Genomic DNA, 13,523 nt, shown 5'->3' with positions numbered 1-13,523 from the left:
ACGGACTGGAAAAACTAGATAATTCTTGTTATCTAATTAGAGCGACATGCCGGCAATCTAATTCAATCTAATTTGTGAAATGTTTGTTTGCTCGCATTGCAATTCTAATCTAATTCATGGTTTCCCTGAAAATGCCACAGGAAAATGGTATAGTTCAAAACGAGCCAAGATAACTGTGCAGATATTTGCCATTCTTGTGCTCGTGTGAATGAACTATTTGATATGAACTGAAGTTGATTCGTGTTGTATTTCTCTCTAATTTTGAATGAATTCAAGTTTTTCGAATTCAGCCATTTTGATTCTAATATAGTTTGGAAAAACAGATCATTTTTTTTGGAAAGTAAAGAAGAATTCTCACTTGTAGAAAGACTTTTGCGTCCGTTCCGGCATTTCGCTTATCAGAAGTCCAAATCGTGCAGGTCCAAGCAAACTCTGTCAAGGAGAAACAAAAATGAAAATGCATAAAGTCAAGATAAGAGTCAGTCAGTCATATTGTTGAAATTCTCGTCCGATCAATACACCATGTGATTGCAATACTCTGAAAAGATAGTAAGGTGTCGAAGCGATTCGAAGTAGTCTTTGAAATCAGACATCTACCTTAGGCCTAGGCGATGTAAATTAGAGAGACATGTATAAAGGATAAGCGATGAAAATGAATCCAAACCTGTATCGGAAGGTGAGGTCGATATGTCAGATTATGATCCAGTAATCTCGATGGCTGATTAGTATGGATCAGTAGAAACTCCTTAAATTTTACGCAATAGACTCACTTTGTAAAACTTCCTTACGAAGAGATTTTGCTTCGGAAAGCTGTCGGCTGATGAGACCGTCCCCTTCATCGGTGGCAAACCATTTGGAACACGGGAATACCTGCAATAACGATCAAACTGAATCCTATCCAAGCAGGGCGTGACATCTCAAGTAGACTTGTAAAAACTACCAATCTAGTAGTTGGCGGTCAACTAAATACTGGTTTTTGAGTACTTCTAAATGTGAATTTAAAAAAAAATTGTCGAACAACTATAAAACACGTGTCATCGTTTGGCATGAATCGTGATACCGGTGTTCTGTTGTGTGATGTTCTTGCAGCCAATGCTAGATCAGATTCATATGTATTAACAGTGGCGTAGCCAGGGGTGGGTACTGGGTTTTGGGGGTCAAAATCCTTCCAGTTTCAAGCTTGTACTGATGATCTTGCGAAAAACTGAATCGATTCCAATAAAATGAAAATGAATGAGCACTTGAGCAGCTTCAGAATAGAATAAAGTTAGCTTTGTTTAAAGTTGAAAGTTTTGAAAAGTGAGTGGTTTTAGTTGTAATTCTGGTTACGAGATTCGAAAATTGAGTAGATCTAGTTCTACTTTTAGTTGCACCCTTAAAAAAGTTGATAGTTTGTAGTTTGTACAAGTCTGATCACAATACCTGCTCGCATCCAGTCGTGTTACAGGTGACGATGATTTTATCTAGGAACCATCCAGGGCCGGCACCAGAGTCGTCATGACCGACCTCGATTATATCTAGAGGGCTCAGTTGAGACGCAGATTCGATATTGCAAACAACTTGTCGATTTCTACGAGAAAGAGAGAGAGAGAATCTTCATTCGACAATCAATAACATACACAACAAAAATGCAACTGAGTAAAATGCGATATTAAGACATGCGAGCTCTAGACAGGACGCTCAATATAACACAGACGTAAAAGGCGAGCAACCCAGGCCATGAGCAATGAACATCTTACTACAAAAATGGTTGCACTCAAATCTCGAGATTAACTAAAACAGGTAGGCCTACAATGAAAGAAAAACGGAGAAAGAAAAAACACAGCGTCATGGAAAATTATAAAGTGGTATTTATTTCATGAATATATTATCAATTGTAGTTCTGTACCTCCAAGAAGATCGTAAAATTAGAAATCAATCAATAAAATAAGGTGATTGCAAATTCAATGTAGCGGCAACTTGAGAGCAGATAGTCAAACTTTCAAACAGTAAGGTATCCCAAATCCGCTTTTGCCTTAGGATATGAAACCGTCACTAACCTTTCAAACTTCCCTTGCAAGTTGATTTTGCCGGTGTTCTGTTCTCCGCGTCGACCGCCAAACAGAATCATGTATACGTTGGCTGATGTGCCAGCTCCCCTGACGTCGCCTGTATGAAATTTCGAATAATTTGGGCAAAAAGATCGCTTAAGCTCAATGAACTATTTTCAGATGATACACAAACTCCTTCTGTTCGCGCAAACTAGGTTGATGTATTTTGATAAAAGTGTGAACGACCCCTTCTAACGACGCAAAATATGTCGTCTGCATAGTTTTTTTTGCACAAGCAGTATTATCCAACAGATTCTTACCAATGGCAGAATTGATGGCCTTACAATGCTCCACATCAAGCTTGAGAGGATGAGTCAAGGGTAAGATTTTCACCGAGCGTGTTCTAATAAATCTAGGGACGTGCTGATCCAAACGCTTTGACGTTCTACCCAAGTAGCCACAATCACAGTGGCACTCATATTTTGTTTCAATATAAATACATTATTGCATTGTAAACAAAAGTAGAAGTACACCATGGAATTTCACCTGTGAACACTTTCACCGTGTACGGAATCCCTTGGTCGCCTTTCCCGCTGACCAGTTCTCTCGTAATTCGGCCGTCATCTTCATCTTTTGCGAACCAGCGATCGCACGGAAAAGTATACACTCGATTTGTGGCCGAGTCATCGATCACGACTCGGTCAAGAAACCAAGCCGGGGAGATTCCGGAATTGTCGTGGCCTGGAATATCAGAAAATGGAAAATGGAGAACCAGCCCAGGATGATTAGATGATTAAAGTGAAATGCCGGTAATCTAGTTCCATGCTAACTTGTAAAACGTTTCTATTCTCTCATTTTAGTTCTAATCCAATATATGAATTTCCTGAAAATGCTACAGGAGAACTGTATAGTGCGAAACAAACCAAGCTCTTTGTACAGATATTTGCCAATCTTCTGCTAATGAGAATGATTTCTGATTTAATATGAAGTGAACTCAATTTTCGTTGTATTTCTCTCTAGTTCGGAGTCTACTACAATTTCCATGAATTTGTGAATTCGGTCCTTCTAATTCTAAGGTAATCTGGTGACAAATGTGCAGCTTTACTTGTAATTCTAAACCAATTTTTAGAAGAAATATGAAGCTATCATTCGGAAAAGACTGTGTAGCTACCATTCTAATTGTAATCTAATTTGGAAAAAAAACTGTTTATCAAATCAATGAATCAGTTTTATTACTATTTTCATTATGTCAAAACACCACAAAACTGTGATACAGTGAAAAGATAGGAAGGTGTCAAAATGATTTGGAGTAATCTTTAAGATCAGACACCCACCTTGGCCTAGGCGAAGTAAAGAAGAGGCGTCCATCATTCTAATTCAGATCTAGTTTGGGAGGAAACTGTGCCAATAAATCAATCAGGTTTATTAATATTTTCATCGTTTCAAAACATCACAAGACTGCGATACAATGAAAAGATAGGAAGAAATATAAGAAATGAAAAGTAATGCGGAGAATATAAGACGCAAGCGACAAAATGAGTTGGTATGTGGCGGAGGGCGAAGTCAATGTTAGGTCGTGGTCCGGTAATCCTGAAGACTGTTTAGTATTCATTTAGAAGAAATTGCTTGTACCGGTTGTTGTTGTTCTAATTCTAATCTAAGTTGAAAAAAAAACATTGTAGCTTTAATTCTAATTCTAATCTAATTTGGAACAATTGAAAATTTTATAGCCTTGAACGTACCGATTCGAATCTTGCGAATTGCTCCCACGTTTGCGCATTTCACCCTGAACACGTCTTTCTTGCCTCGTTCGAAATTGTCTTTGGAATCATCCAGACGCTTACGTCCGGAGTCGCCTAAATCCCCAAAAATGGTCAGAAATACGTTTGCGTTCGTGCCGGCCCCTCTGACATCGCCGGTAAACACGGTCACCGTGTAGAAATTGCCTGAAAATATGAGTTGATAAGTATGAATGTTTGGTTGTACTAAGTGTGCAATAAGCAAGAGACGAAAGGAGTGAAAACGTGTTATTCAAAGCTCTGAAGATGTATCTGATATAGTATCAAAAAGCCTGGATTTTGAAGACAGGTATTCGATTTACCCAAGACAGTTATATTTATGTCAATTGAATTGTTACAACATAATAAGAAACATTCGATTTTGACTGAGAATTAGCCAATTGCATTTAGATAGATTCTGGCCAAAGTATAGGCCTAGTTAGTATTGATGCTCGGCACTCCAGTAGATGTAGAAGTATCGATTTACAAGTACGTAAAAAGTTAGTATTCTAACCCTAGCTTTTACCAGAAAACTGGAAAGTGTCAAATAGAAGTAGCAGTACATCACTGAGCACTTATGATGATATAGTGATATAGCAGTGGTCGGGAACCTTTTTCGTCTGAAGAGCCATGTTAGCCCGATATTTTCCATTCTAACTACCAAAGAGTCATACATGTCTATCAATTGTTACGTCACAATTGAAAATTTGTGATGTCGTGGTAAATTTGAACTCACTACACTGGATTAGTCGTGGGCGCCATATTTTCTCTGTAAAAACTTGTAGGCTACTCATCATCCTGTGACAGTACAATTCATCGTAAATAGCTGCGAATTTATAATAATTGCTCTTAAGCTAATATAACTGTAGCACTGATTCCAAAAATCTAAATATTGATCGACTTCTCAATTCAGCGGTAACATAAACGTTGCACTACGCCTACATTTTACGGCAGTACTAGAAAGCTAGTTATCAATGGAGAACGTGGATAGCAAAGCATTGTTTGAAATTTGGATTTGTAATTGGAATGTCACTTTCAAGGCAGTTTTATTTCTCGGCGTAGATCAGGAAGACAATGTGTATTTGAAAACTAGATTGTCATATAGGCGTCCCCATGTCTGCTATTCTCTTTGATCAACCAACGTATGGTGCAACCCAAGCTTACGCAGCGCGCAATGCCAGGCACATCGAATTCGCGGGGGATGTTGATCGCTGGCGCTACAGCAACTTAAATTTGAGGATTTTGTAAATGGGTCCGAACCCTTAACCCTGGATACGCCAATGTCTTGACCTCTCAGACATGTTTATGCTGGCACAGGAATAATTATTCTGGCCGTTGAGAAAATTTACTAAATAGTTGCTGCAATATCGATAAAATTGGGTAGAAATTAAAAATATGTGAAAGAGCCATATCTTATATCCAAAAGAGCCATCGGTTCCCGACCACCGATATAGAGTCAAAAAGGTTGGAGTCTCAGGACTTGACAGTTTCAAAATTGTCGCTGATATATCGGGAGAAATTCAGTTGCTATTGTGGTCAATCTGGCGAATTTGTGCTGTGTGTCTGTTGAGCTCACTCTTAGCCACTCCAGAAGGATCCTCATTCCCGATGAGATCTCGATAAAGTTGTTCGTCGTCGCTCAGCCATTCGCCACAAGGGAAAAAAATACGACCTGTTGCCGTCACGATCACGACCTACAATACAGACGTTGAGATGAGACTCTTAGAACATCGATATACAATTGAATAGTATCTTGTTATTGAAATAAACTCGAATATTTTCGGCTGACACTCGTCAGGGGTGATCGTCAGCAACAAGCATAGAATCGGAAAGAACATTGTGTTTGGTGATACGATTGTTGATGATGAATACCCCGTAACTAGAGTCAACCGTAAATATCCGGGTTTGTTTCATTACGAAGACATGATTGATTCGATTGAATATTCAAAACGGATTGCATCCAGACAGAATTATGCGTTCCTGAAATTAAGATCTTAATGTAACCAAGATCCTGAGTTATAAATTATACCGCAATGGATGTAGTCCTGAAAGCAACATTCAAGTTTAGTACCGATACTAACCTAGGAATTTTTAATAGCAGAGTTCAATACATTGCAAGCATAGAATTTGAAAGATATTGATGACACTGGGAATAGATGCTCAACTTAGGAAAGGATTTTTTTTATACAGATTTTAACAATTAGGAGCGAGGAATCTGGATTTCATTATATCGAAATCAGTTGGTTGTATTTATAGAGAGGAAATCTTATTAAGACGTCATTTCATCAGAAAAGAAACGAAAAATCAATTTTTACCCTGTCAAGAAACCAGGCAGGAGCAAATCCTTGATTGTCGATCTCCATACGAATTTTTCGAATCTTTCCGACGTTGACCGTTCGGAGCATGAATTCGTCCGATTTTCCGCGCTCAAATTTCTTTCGACCTCTGCATAAAAGTCAAAAAGTCAGCACCACACGGCAAGGGCGCAACGAGAACAGGGCTGGGCTCAATGATTCAAGTATAAAAATGTGAATCGTGTAATAATTCTAAGGAATCGTGTTGAGTTGTGAGAGATTATTTTTTAGAATACTGAAATGATACGCTCCTTGCCACTTGGAGTTGATTTATCAATGTGAAATATAGTTTGGATACTATTTTCCACTATGGATGGCTGCAAACCTTGATTGCTCGTATCACAGCATACGAAACATGTAGCACAAAGTTTCCCGTGTTAGTGAAAATCACATTTCTGTCGTGATCCTCCCACGGCATTGTCACAATGTGGAATGAACTAGCCATGGTGTGCATGGTGATGTAGTACTTGCATTATATTGTTTGGGGCCGCATAAAAGGTACATACTTGGTATTCTCGCATTATTATTATATCACAGTTGTGATATTGTAATAAGTGATGCTCGAAGCCTAACAGTCGCTTCTGAATCGAATTTGTCAGGTACTTGATTTTGCACAGCCGTAGACGTGAAAAAACCTACTCGTCTCTCAGTTGAAGCCTAGGAGTGGTTCCTTTGGATCCATAGATCGTAATGAAAACGTGAGCATCCGTTCCGGCGCCTCGTTTATCTCCTGAATCAACAATCGCGTTGTCATTGATTTTCACTCATTTGAGATGCAAAACTTGAAAACCTGTCACGGTGGTGATTTGATAATCGGCGTTCTTTGCGTTCTTTCCAGAGACAGCGTTGATTTCTCTCGATAATTGGCAATCTTCTTTGAAAAGAGAAAACCAACGCCCGCAAACAAATGTGTAGGAGCGCCCTTTCTTGGTGATGGTCACTTTCTGATTGGAAAGAACTTTTATGTTATGTGGAGGTTGGCAGAGTTGAAAAACTGGAATTTTTTTTCAAATTAGATTAGAATTACAACTATAGCTAGTAAACTACACAATTTCTCTTTCAGATCAGATTAGAACCACTATTAGAACATTCACAAAAACGAAATTGAAGTCAGTTCCTCATAAGAAAGAAATGCAATAAATATCAAGTTAGGCTCATATCAAATCAAGGCTCACTCTAATAAGCATGCGAATTGTGAATGACAAATATTGGTTCGTAAGTCGAATTTAGACATAACTGACTAACAGGCTTGGTATCCGGCCACAAAAAAACACAAGAAGAAGCATCAATTTTTTCTAAACAACAATTTTCTCCAGCCTTGGTAGTTCAACTTTAAACATCACTTTGATTCTGACATACAATGATTAAAAACTGGGGATGCCTAGGGGGGCCATGAGCTTGTTTTAGTGGGGGGCATGGAAAAGTTAAGAAATTATCATCTCCAAGTCTACTATAATATACCGAAAAAAATTTAATGTCTTTACTGCTGAAGACAAAGCAGTGCAGTGTCTTGAAAATTCAATATGTCGTACGACTGGTCCTTTCCATCATTGAATCAGCAATTAAGACAATTTCAAAGCAAAAACAAGCTCAACCATCACATAATACTGAAGATGTAATATCTAATGAATTCACTGTCATATTTATTAGGTGTTGTATTCATATCATGTTATGTTTAAACAGCAGTTTTATAACGCTTCCTAATTTTCTCATTGATTTTTATATTTTCAAAGGGGGCCATGGTGTAAAAAAGGTTGGGAACACCAGATGTAAGAATTCAAGATCATAAACATATGTCTGTACAGAGTGACTCAAGAGGTGCTGACTCATTTTCCAAGACTCAGGGCAAGAGTCGAGAGATTGGAATCAATATAATCCTGCTTAATAATTCAATCACATTACACCACTGATGGCACAAGGTTATAGAAAGGTGTTGATTTCAACCGACCTCGAGAAACCAACTATGTCTTTCCTCAATTCCATCGTGCTCGATGACGATGCTCTTGATCTGGCCGACGTCGACATCTGACAGAACAGTTACAGTTTCAGTTTATTATTATCAATTTTATCCTTCCAAAACACCGCAAGATTGCGATACAGTGTAAAACACCAAGGCTCTAATACTACTTCTCGAGAGGTTAAACACACACCTTTTATTTTGAAACTGTACGATGATCCTTTGGAGAAACGGAACATGTTAATGTTGGACTGCCCTGACTTTTTGTAAAGCCTTTTCTTTGTAGTTTTCCCTTTCCGGCCAAATATTCGAATATATACCTGAAAGAAGAAGTCATTATTCTCAATCAAATGTAGGAAGGCGAGATTAAAGCCCTACCAATTGCCGGTTTGTTGATAATATCGATTCAATATCACGATTTAAATGAATTATCGGTATCAGCCAGGAGAGGTAAAAAAAATATCAGCAATTTTCGCAATGTCACAACAAGGTGATAGGGAGTCAAAGAATTATAATCTGTAACGAATAGACTGGGAATATTGATCTATTTCTTATAGATCACAGGCAGAGGTGATCAAAGTAGTCATCATTGGTACTCCAGTGGAAGTGGAATGTCATAAATTTCTGCTCCAGTGCAAGTAAAAGTAGCGATTTCCAAATAGGTCAGAGTCAAGTGTACTAGCCTTAGTTTTGACTGAAAAACTGAACTCTCTTAGCTAGAAGAAGTACTCTAAAACCATAACCACTTGAGTAATTAGAGCGAGTAGGCAAAACCTACTTGAGTATTCTGAAAAAGTAATAGTACTGCATTACTGACCACCTCTGCTTGCAGCATAGCAATAGCTGTAAAGCAGTTCAAATCAATACCATACAGTTTTGGAAATGCTCCTTAATCTACATGTCGAATCTTTTGAATATCATCTGGATATATAGGGATTATCGGTGGCAGCATCGGTTTTACTGGTAATGACCCAATACTGAGAGACCGATCGGGCTCTAGTCGATATCAAACAAACCCGAGCGTCAGTCCCGCAGTTTGCTTTCTCTCCAGTAGTTACTGTCACTTTGTAATCTGCTTCACGTTTGCTTGATTTTCTTTTACGTTGAATGTAAGTGTCTCTGCGCAACAATTCGAAATGACGACACTTTCATCGAAGCTTAGATCTCACCCACTCACCCTCCGTGCCGGTTTCTAGCTGATCCGAATCGGTACGATCGTTCGGGGGCAGACTGTTGGAGAAGAACAGCATTTGAAAGCATTTTATTTTCAAAATAAGAGAGAATAATTCAGTGAAATGGTGGCCGGCGATACAACCAATGAGCCGGACACTAGACCAAGGTGGATACCAGATCAAGAGATCACAACTGGTCGTTTCGCCATCCTCTTACCCGTTCATTCATCACATTGTGTCTTGTGTAAAACATTTTACATTGTGTGTGTCTTGTTCAGAGGAAAATATGATATGGCGATTATTGATTTATTGATTAAGTCAGCTGGTTATATTGTACTGTCATATATATATAGGTCTATTTGTTATTTATAAATTATGATATATGTTGTAAAAAGTTTAATGCAATAATATGTGTAATGATTTATTTAATATGAAATACGCATATTATACCGTATAATTATATCAGTGGTTCTTAACCCAATAATCATAAAAACAAAAATCTACCGAATTACATATCTAATATATTACGGTACTGTAAATTTATTGACAATTATTGATTGTTCACAAAATGAATTTTGCATCAGCAAAGTGTTAAAAGAACAAAACTGTTGAAGAGCTTCTTTGAGGTACAGAACTTCAATATATTCATATTGAAATGAACCCGGATATTTTCAGCTGACACTCGTCAGGGGCAATGTTCCCTCTAATTTTTGACGTGTCTGCGCACACTCACCAACTCGCTGCGCAGACCCTCGGACAACAGTGCGTAACGATTAAAAAAAAAAGATCATCACTTCGGATTTTTTGTGCGCAACTTAGATTTTCTGTGCGCAGAGACAGTGTCAGCACTGCGTATTTGCCCACGTTTGCAGCTTAAAGGGAACATTGGTCAAGGGTAATCGTCAGTAACTAGTAGAGAATTGGAAAGAACATTGCATATCAACAATCGTATCTCGAAATATGATGGCACCAGCATGAAATCTCAAATAAGAGAACGTTCAATGTCCTATTTTAAGACGGTACACTAAGTCCTTTTGTTGACAGAAGCTTGGGCTGACGTATTTTGATAAAGGTCGACTCCAGGGCACACGGATGAAAGTGTGAGCTTCCCCTCCCGACGACACGAAATTTGTCACCTCGATATTTTGAGATACGATTATTGATACAGAATGTTCTTTCCAATCCTCTACTAGTTGCTGACGATTACCCCTGACGAGTGTCAGCCGAAAATATTCGGGTTCCTTTCAAAATGAATATACTATTCAATTGAAAACTGTGAAAACATATTTTCACACAAAGTGGAAACATGAAAATGAATAGTTATTGCAAATCTGTGTAACTTCAGCTGTTCCTTTTCCGATACCAATTCAGAATGTGAGACCAATTGCTGAATCATGAATGAGCTTATAAATATGGGAGACAACAATGGCATTTCAGAAGGACAGGGTTTCGATGTTGAACCCACTTCCTTAGCGTATGCCACTGCACGTGACGTACCGTCACAACAGTTATGTATGCATGTAAATATGATTTGGCACATTTACTGTTTCCAATGAAACTACATGAAACAAGTAACTAGAAAAAGTATGAAAAAAGTTTAAAAAGAAAATAGGAAACAATTGCAACAAAATTTTCACACTTATGTTTCCATAAGCTGCTTTATTAATGATATTTGAAGTCAATAGCACAGACGAGAATAAAACAAAGTCACTTACCATGGGTCTTGCAGGGGGTCTGGGAGTGACTCCGAATTTCTTTGCATAGAAATCCATCATATGTCGATCTCTCGTAGGGTCGTAGGTTGGAATGGAAGCATTGCTTGGTACAGGGGGGTGATAATTCATTCCACGCGACCCAGATGTAACTTCCAGACGAGCTGCGACATAATCAATGCAATGGTAACGAAAAAGATTGCACCGACAATATTAAATAAGTAAATAGAAAAATAAAAAAGACAGAAGAGCTTCTTGGAGGTACAGAACTTAAACAACAAGTATATTGATATTGAAATGAACCTGACTATTTTCAGCCGACACTCATTAGCAACTAGTAGAGAACTTGAAATAACATTGTATATCAACAATCCTATCAAAAATTGTCACGTCACAGGAAATTCAAATTCCGGTAATCAAAGCAAACAGATGGTTTAAGCTAAATATACTATTTCTAGATTAGACGCACACTAGGTAGGTGAATTTTACACGAAATTTTACGCAAAAGAAAGTGTGAACGGCTTAGTTAAAATTGCTAACCTGCATATGGAGCTCGAGCTGAGGCACTGAATCTTGAGGAATCAGAAGAAGATGGTCGTTGAAGAATCCTGGCCGGTCGCTCAGGCATCTGCGTCTGCGTCGATTGGTTGAACAATCTCGTCGTGCTACGTCGCGTCGTGGTGGAAGAATCCGTGTAACTGTGCGACCGAGGTGGTGGAGGATACTTTCTTGTAACTGAAAAGAATAGAATGCTGTTATTCAGGGTTATGACCAAGTCAGAAATCAATCTTGCATTTGTAATTTTGGCTCAAGTCATATTCAATTCACCATTGAGTCAAGTTGAGTCATTTTAAAATCGCCCCGAGTCCGAATCATAAGCCCTAGGCTTGCTGTTTATTCCTATCCAGTCTCGAGTTCAAGTCATATGTTCAACTCATTTTTTACAACTCTGCTTGAGTGAAACGAGTCCGTCGCATTCATAACATACTGATTTATCTCACTCTCAACCAGAGATGGTCAGTAAAAAATTACTTCTACTTTAGCAAAGTACTCAAGTAGGTTTTACCTACTTGCACTAACACTACTTCTATCTAATTCAATGTCCAATTAGGTCTAAAACCAAGACAAGAGTGTGGCTTGATTTGTCACAATTCATATCACTCGGTACTTGAGTACAAGTCAAGTCATTATACAAATTGACTCAGGTCATGTCGAGTTATTTTCCAAAATGAAGAAGCTGACTCGAGTCAAGTCGAGTCACAAAAAATATTGACACGAGTCATAAGACATGACTCGAGTCATTACAACCGTGCTGAATTATGAACTGTTACAGTACTGAAAACATCAATGCTCTAAACCTCTTTCTCTCGCATGGGTCCGGTTGTCGGGGGGTGTGACCATGTACGATATCATCTGCGGCCGGGGAGGGGTAAAGTCCGGCTGCAGGATCATCGTCATCACCGGAGAGGAATTCATGAACTGCATCTGTGATGAAATATTCATTGAGAATGATTTATCTATGACAGAAAAGAAACATGTTATCTTACTTTGCTGTTGTTATGATGCTTCCATGGCTCAACGAGAACAATAAATGGTATTCTGTAAAAACAGAATAACATATAATCTTCGCATCAGATAAATATGGTAACGGCATGGGCTGCTGCTGGCAGTGGCATACGTAACTCCCTGGGACTGGGAGGAAATTTATCAGGATAAATAGGAATTTTTGTGAACAATGTATTCTGGAATCTGTTCATCGAATGTAGGTACGAAATATCATTTCCAGCCAGTTTCCACTTGACCTATGGACCAGTTACAGTGGCTAAACATCTCCTCGGCATTCAGGCACAATTTGACATTTGGAGGATACCCTGAATTAAACTGTAAAAAAACAATATAATTTCAACCCTGGGCTGATTTTTGGAACATGTACTCTGTCCTGCTGTGTATGAAGTACTAATCTGCGCTTCGATAAAACTAAAATCCACCGCAACAGATGAGTTTCCGGTAACTTTCTTACGGTTCCACGAGTAAACTTTAGGTTGTTTACATTCATTACTGTGGCAACCTTTATCACGGCTTGTCGAGCGTGACTGGATTACTCAGAGAGAGAGAGAGAGTCTTTATTTTCATCCAACCAAAATGCATAACACACGGCAGTGGTGGTGGTACAGAAAATATGCATGCACATTGCACAGTATTCGGTACTCATGGATATTGCACCATCAACATAACTACTTGGATAGCTAGATATTGTAAGGTTAGAAGTTCTAGATATCCATGATTACACGGAGCTGAGCCTGAGATGTATAATTGTATAGTATATATAGAATAACGACCACCAAATTTGAGAATATTTTATATATTCAAGTCGAAATTCTGTTTCGGATTTGGATACCTTTGGAGCAGTATCTCGTAGCCTATAAGACGGTCGTCGGGCATGTACGTACTGACACATTCAAGTCGAAGTATAAGCCGAATCTACTGAATGAATACTAAACAGCCCGCTAGATTACAGAC

General features: G+C 38.5%; 1 protein-coding gene across 1 annotated transcript in view; it reads right to left on the bottom strand.

The window, feature by feature from the left end:
- The window catches only part of LOC145445899 (lipoxygenase homology domain-containing protein 1-like), a 251,303-nt gene that overhangs the window by 28,768 nt on the left and 209,012 nt on the right, over positions 1 to 13,523 (bottom strand). Inside the window, exons 2-19 of the mRNA XM_080324055.1 lie at positions 12,551 to 12,602; positions 12,362 to 12,488; positions 11,544 to 11,738; positions 11,007 to 11,167; positions 9,297 to 9,349; positions 9,136 to 9,238; positions 8,313 to 8,439; positions 8,111 to 8,187; positions 6,953 to 7,106; positions 6,802 to 6,892; positions 6,124 to 6,253; positions 5,385 to 5,502; positions 3,773 to 3,976; positions 2,577 to 2,771; positions 2,040 to 2,148; positions 1,423 to 1,570; positions 771 to 870; positions 359 to 432 (exon numbers count right to left, since the gene is read on the bottom strand). Coding sequence (XP_080180181.1) covers positions 359 to 432; positions 771 to 870; positions 1,423 to 1,570; positions 2,040 to 2,148; positions 2,577 to 2,771; positions 3,773 to 3,976; positions 5,385 to 5,502; positions 6,124 to 6,253; positions 6,802 to 6,892; positions 6,953 to 7,106; positions 8,111 to 8,187; positions 8,313 to 8,439; positions 9,136 to 9,238; positions 9,297 to 9,349; positions 11,007 to 11,167; positions 11,544 to 11,738; positions 12,362 to 12,488; positions 12,551 to 12,602 — 2,218 coding nt within the window. The remainder of the gene's footprint in view (positions 1 to 358; positions 433 to 770; positions 871 to 1,422; positions 1,571 to 2,039; positions 2,149 to 2,576; positions 2,772 to 3,772; positions 3,977 to 5,384; positions 5,503 to 6,123; positions 6,254 to 6,801; positions 6,893 to 6,952; positions 7,107 to 8,110; positions 8,188 to 8,312; positions 8,440 to 9,135; positions 9,239 to 9,296; positions 9,350 to 11,006; positions 11,168 to 11,543; positions 11,739 to 12,361; positions 12,489 to 12,550; positions 12,603 to 13,523) is intronic.

This window comes from Botryllus schlosseri, chromosome 9 (assembly GCF_051294905.1).
Source record: "Botryllus schlosseri isolate E-star chromosome 9, Bs_hap1, whole genome shotgun sequence".
Taxonomy (NCBI): domain Eukaryota; kingdom Metazoa; phylum Chordata; class Ascidiacea; order Stolidobranchia; family Styelidae; genus Botryllus; species Botryllus schlosseri.
This window is presented reverse-complemented; position numbering and strand designations above follow the sequence as displayed.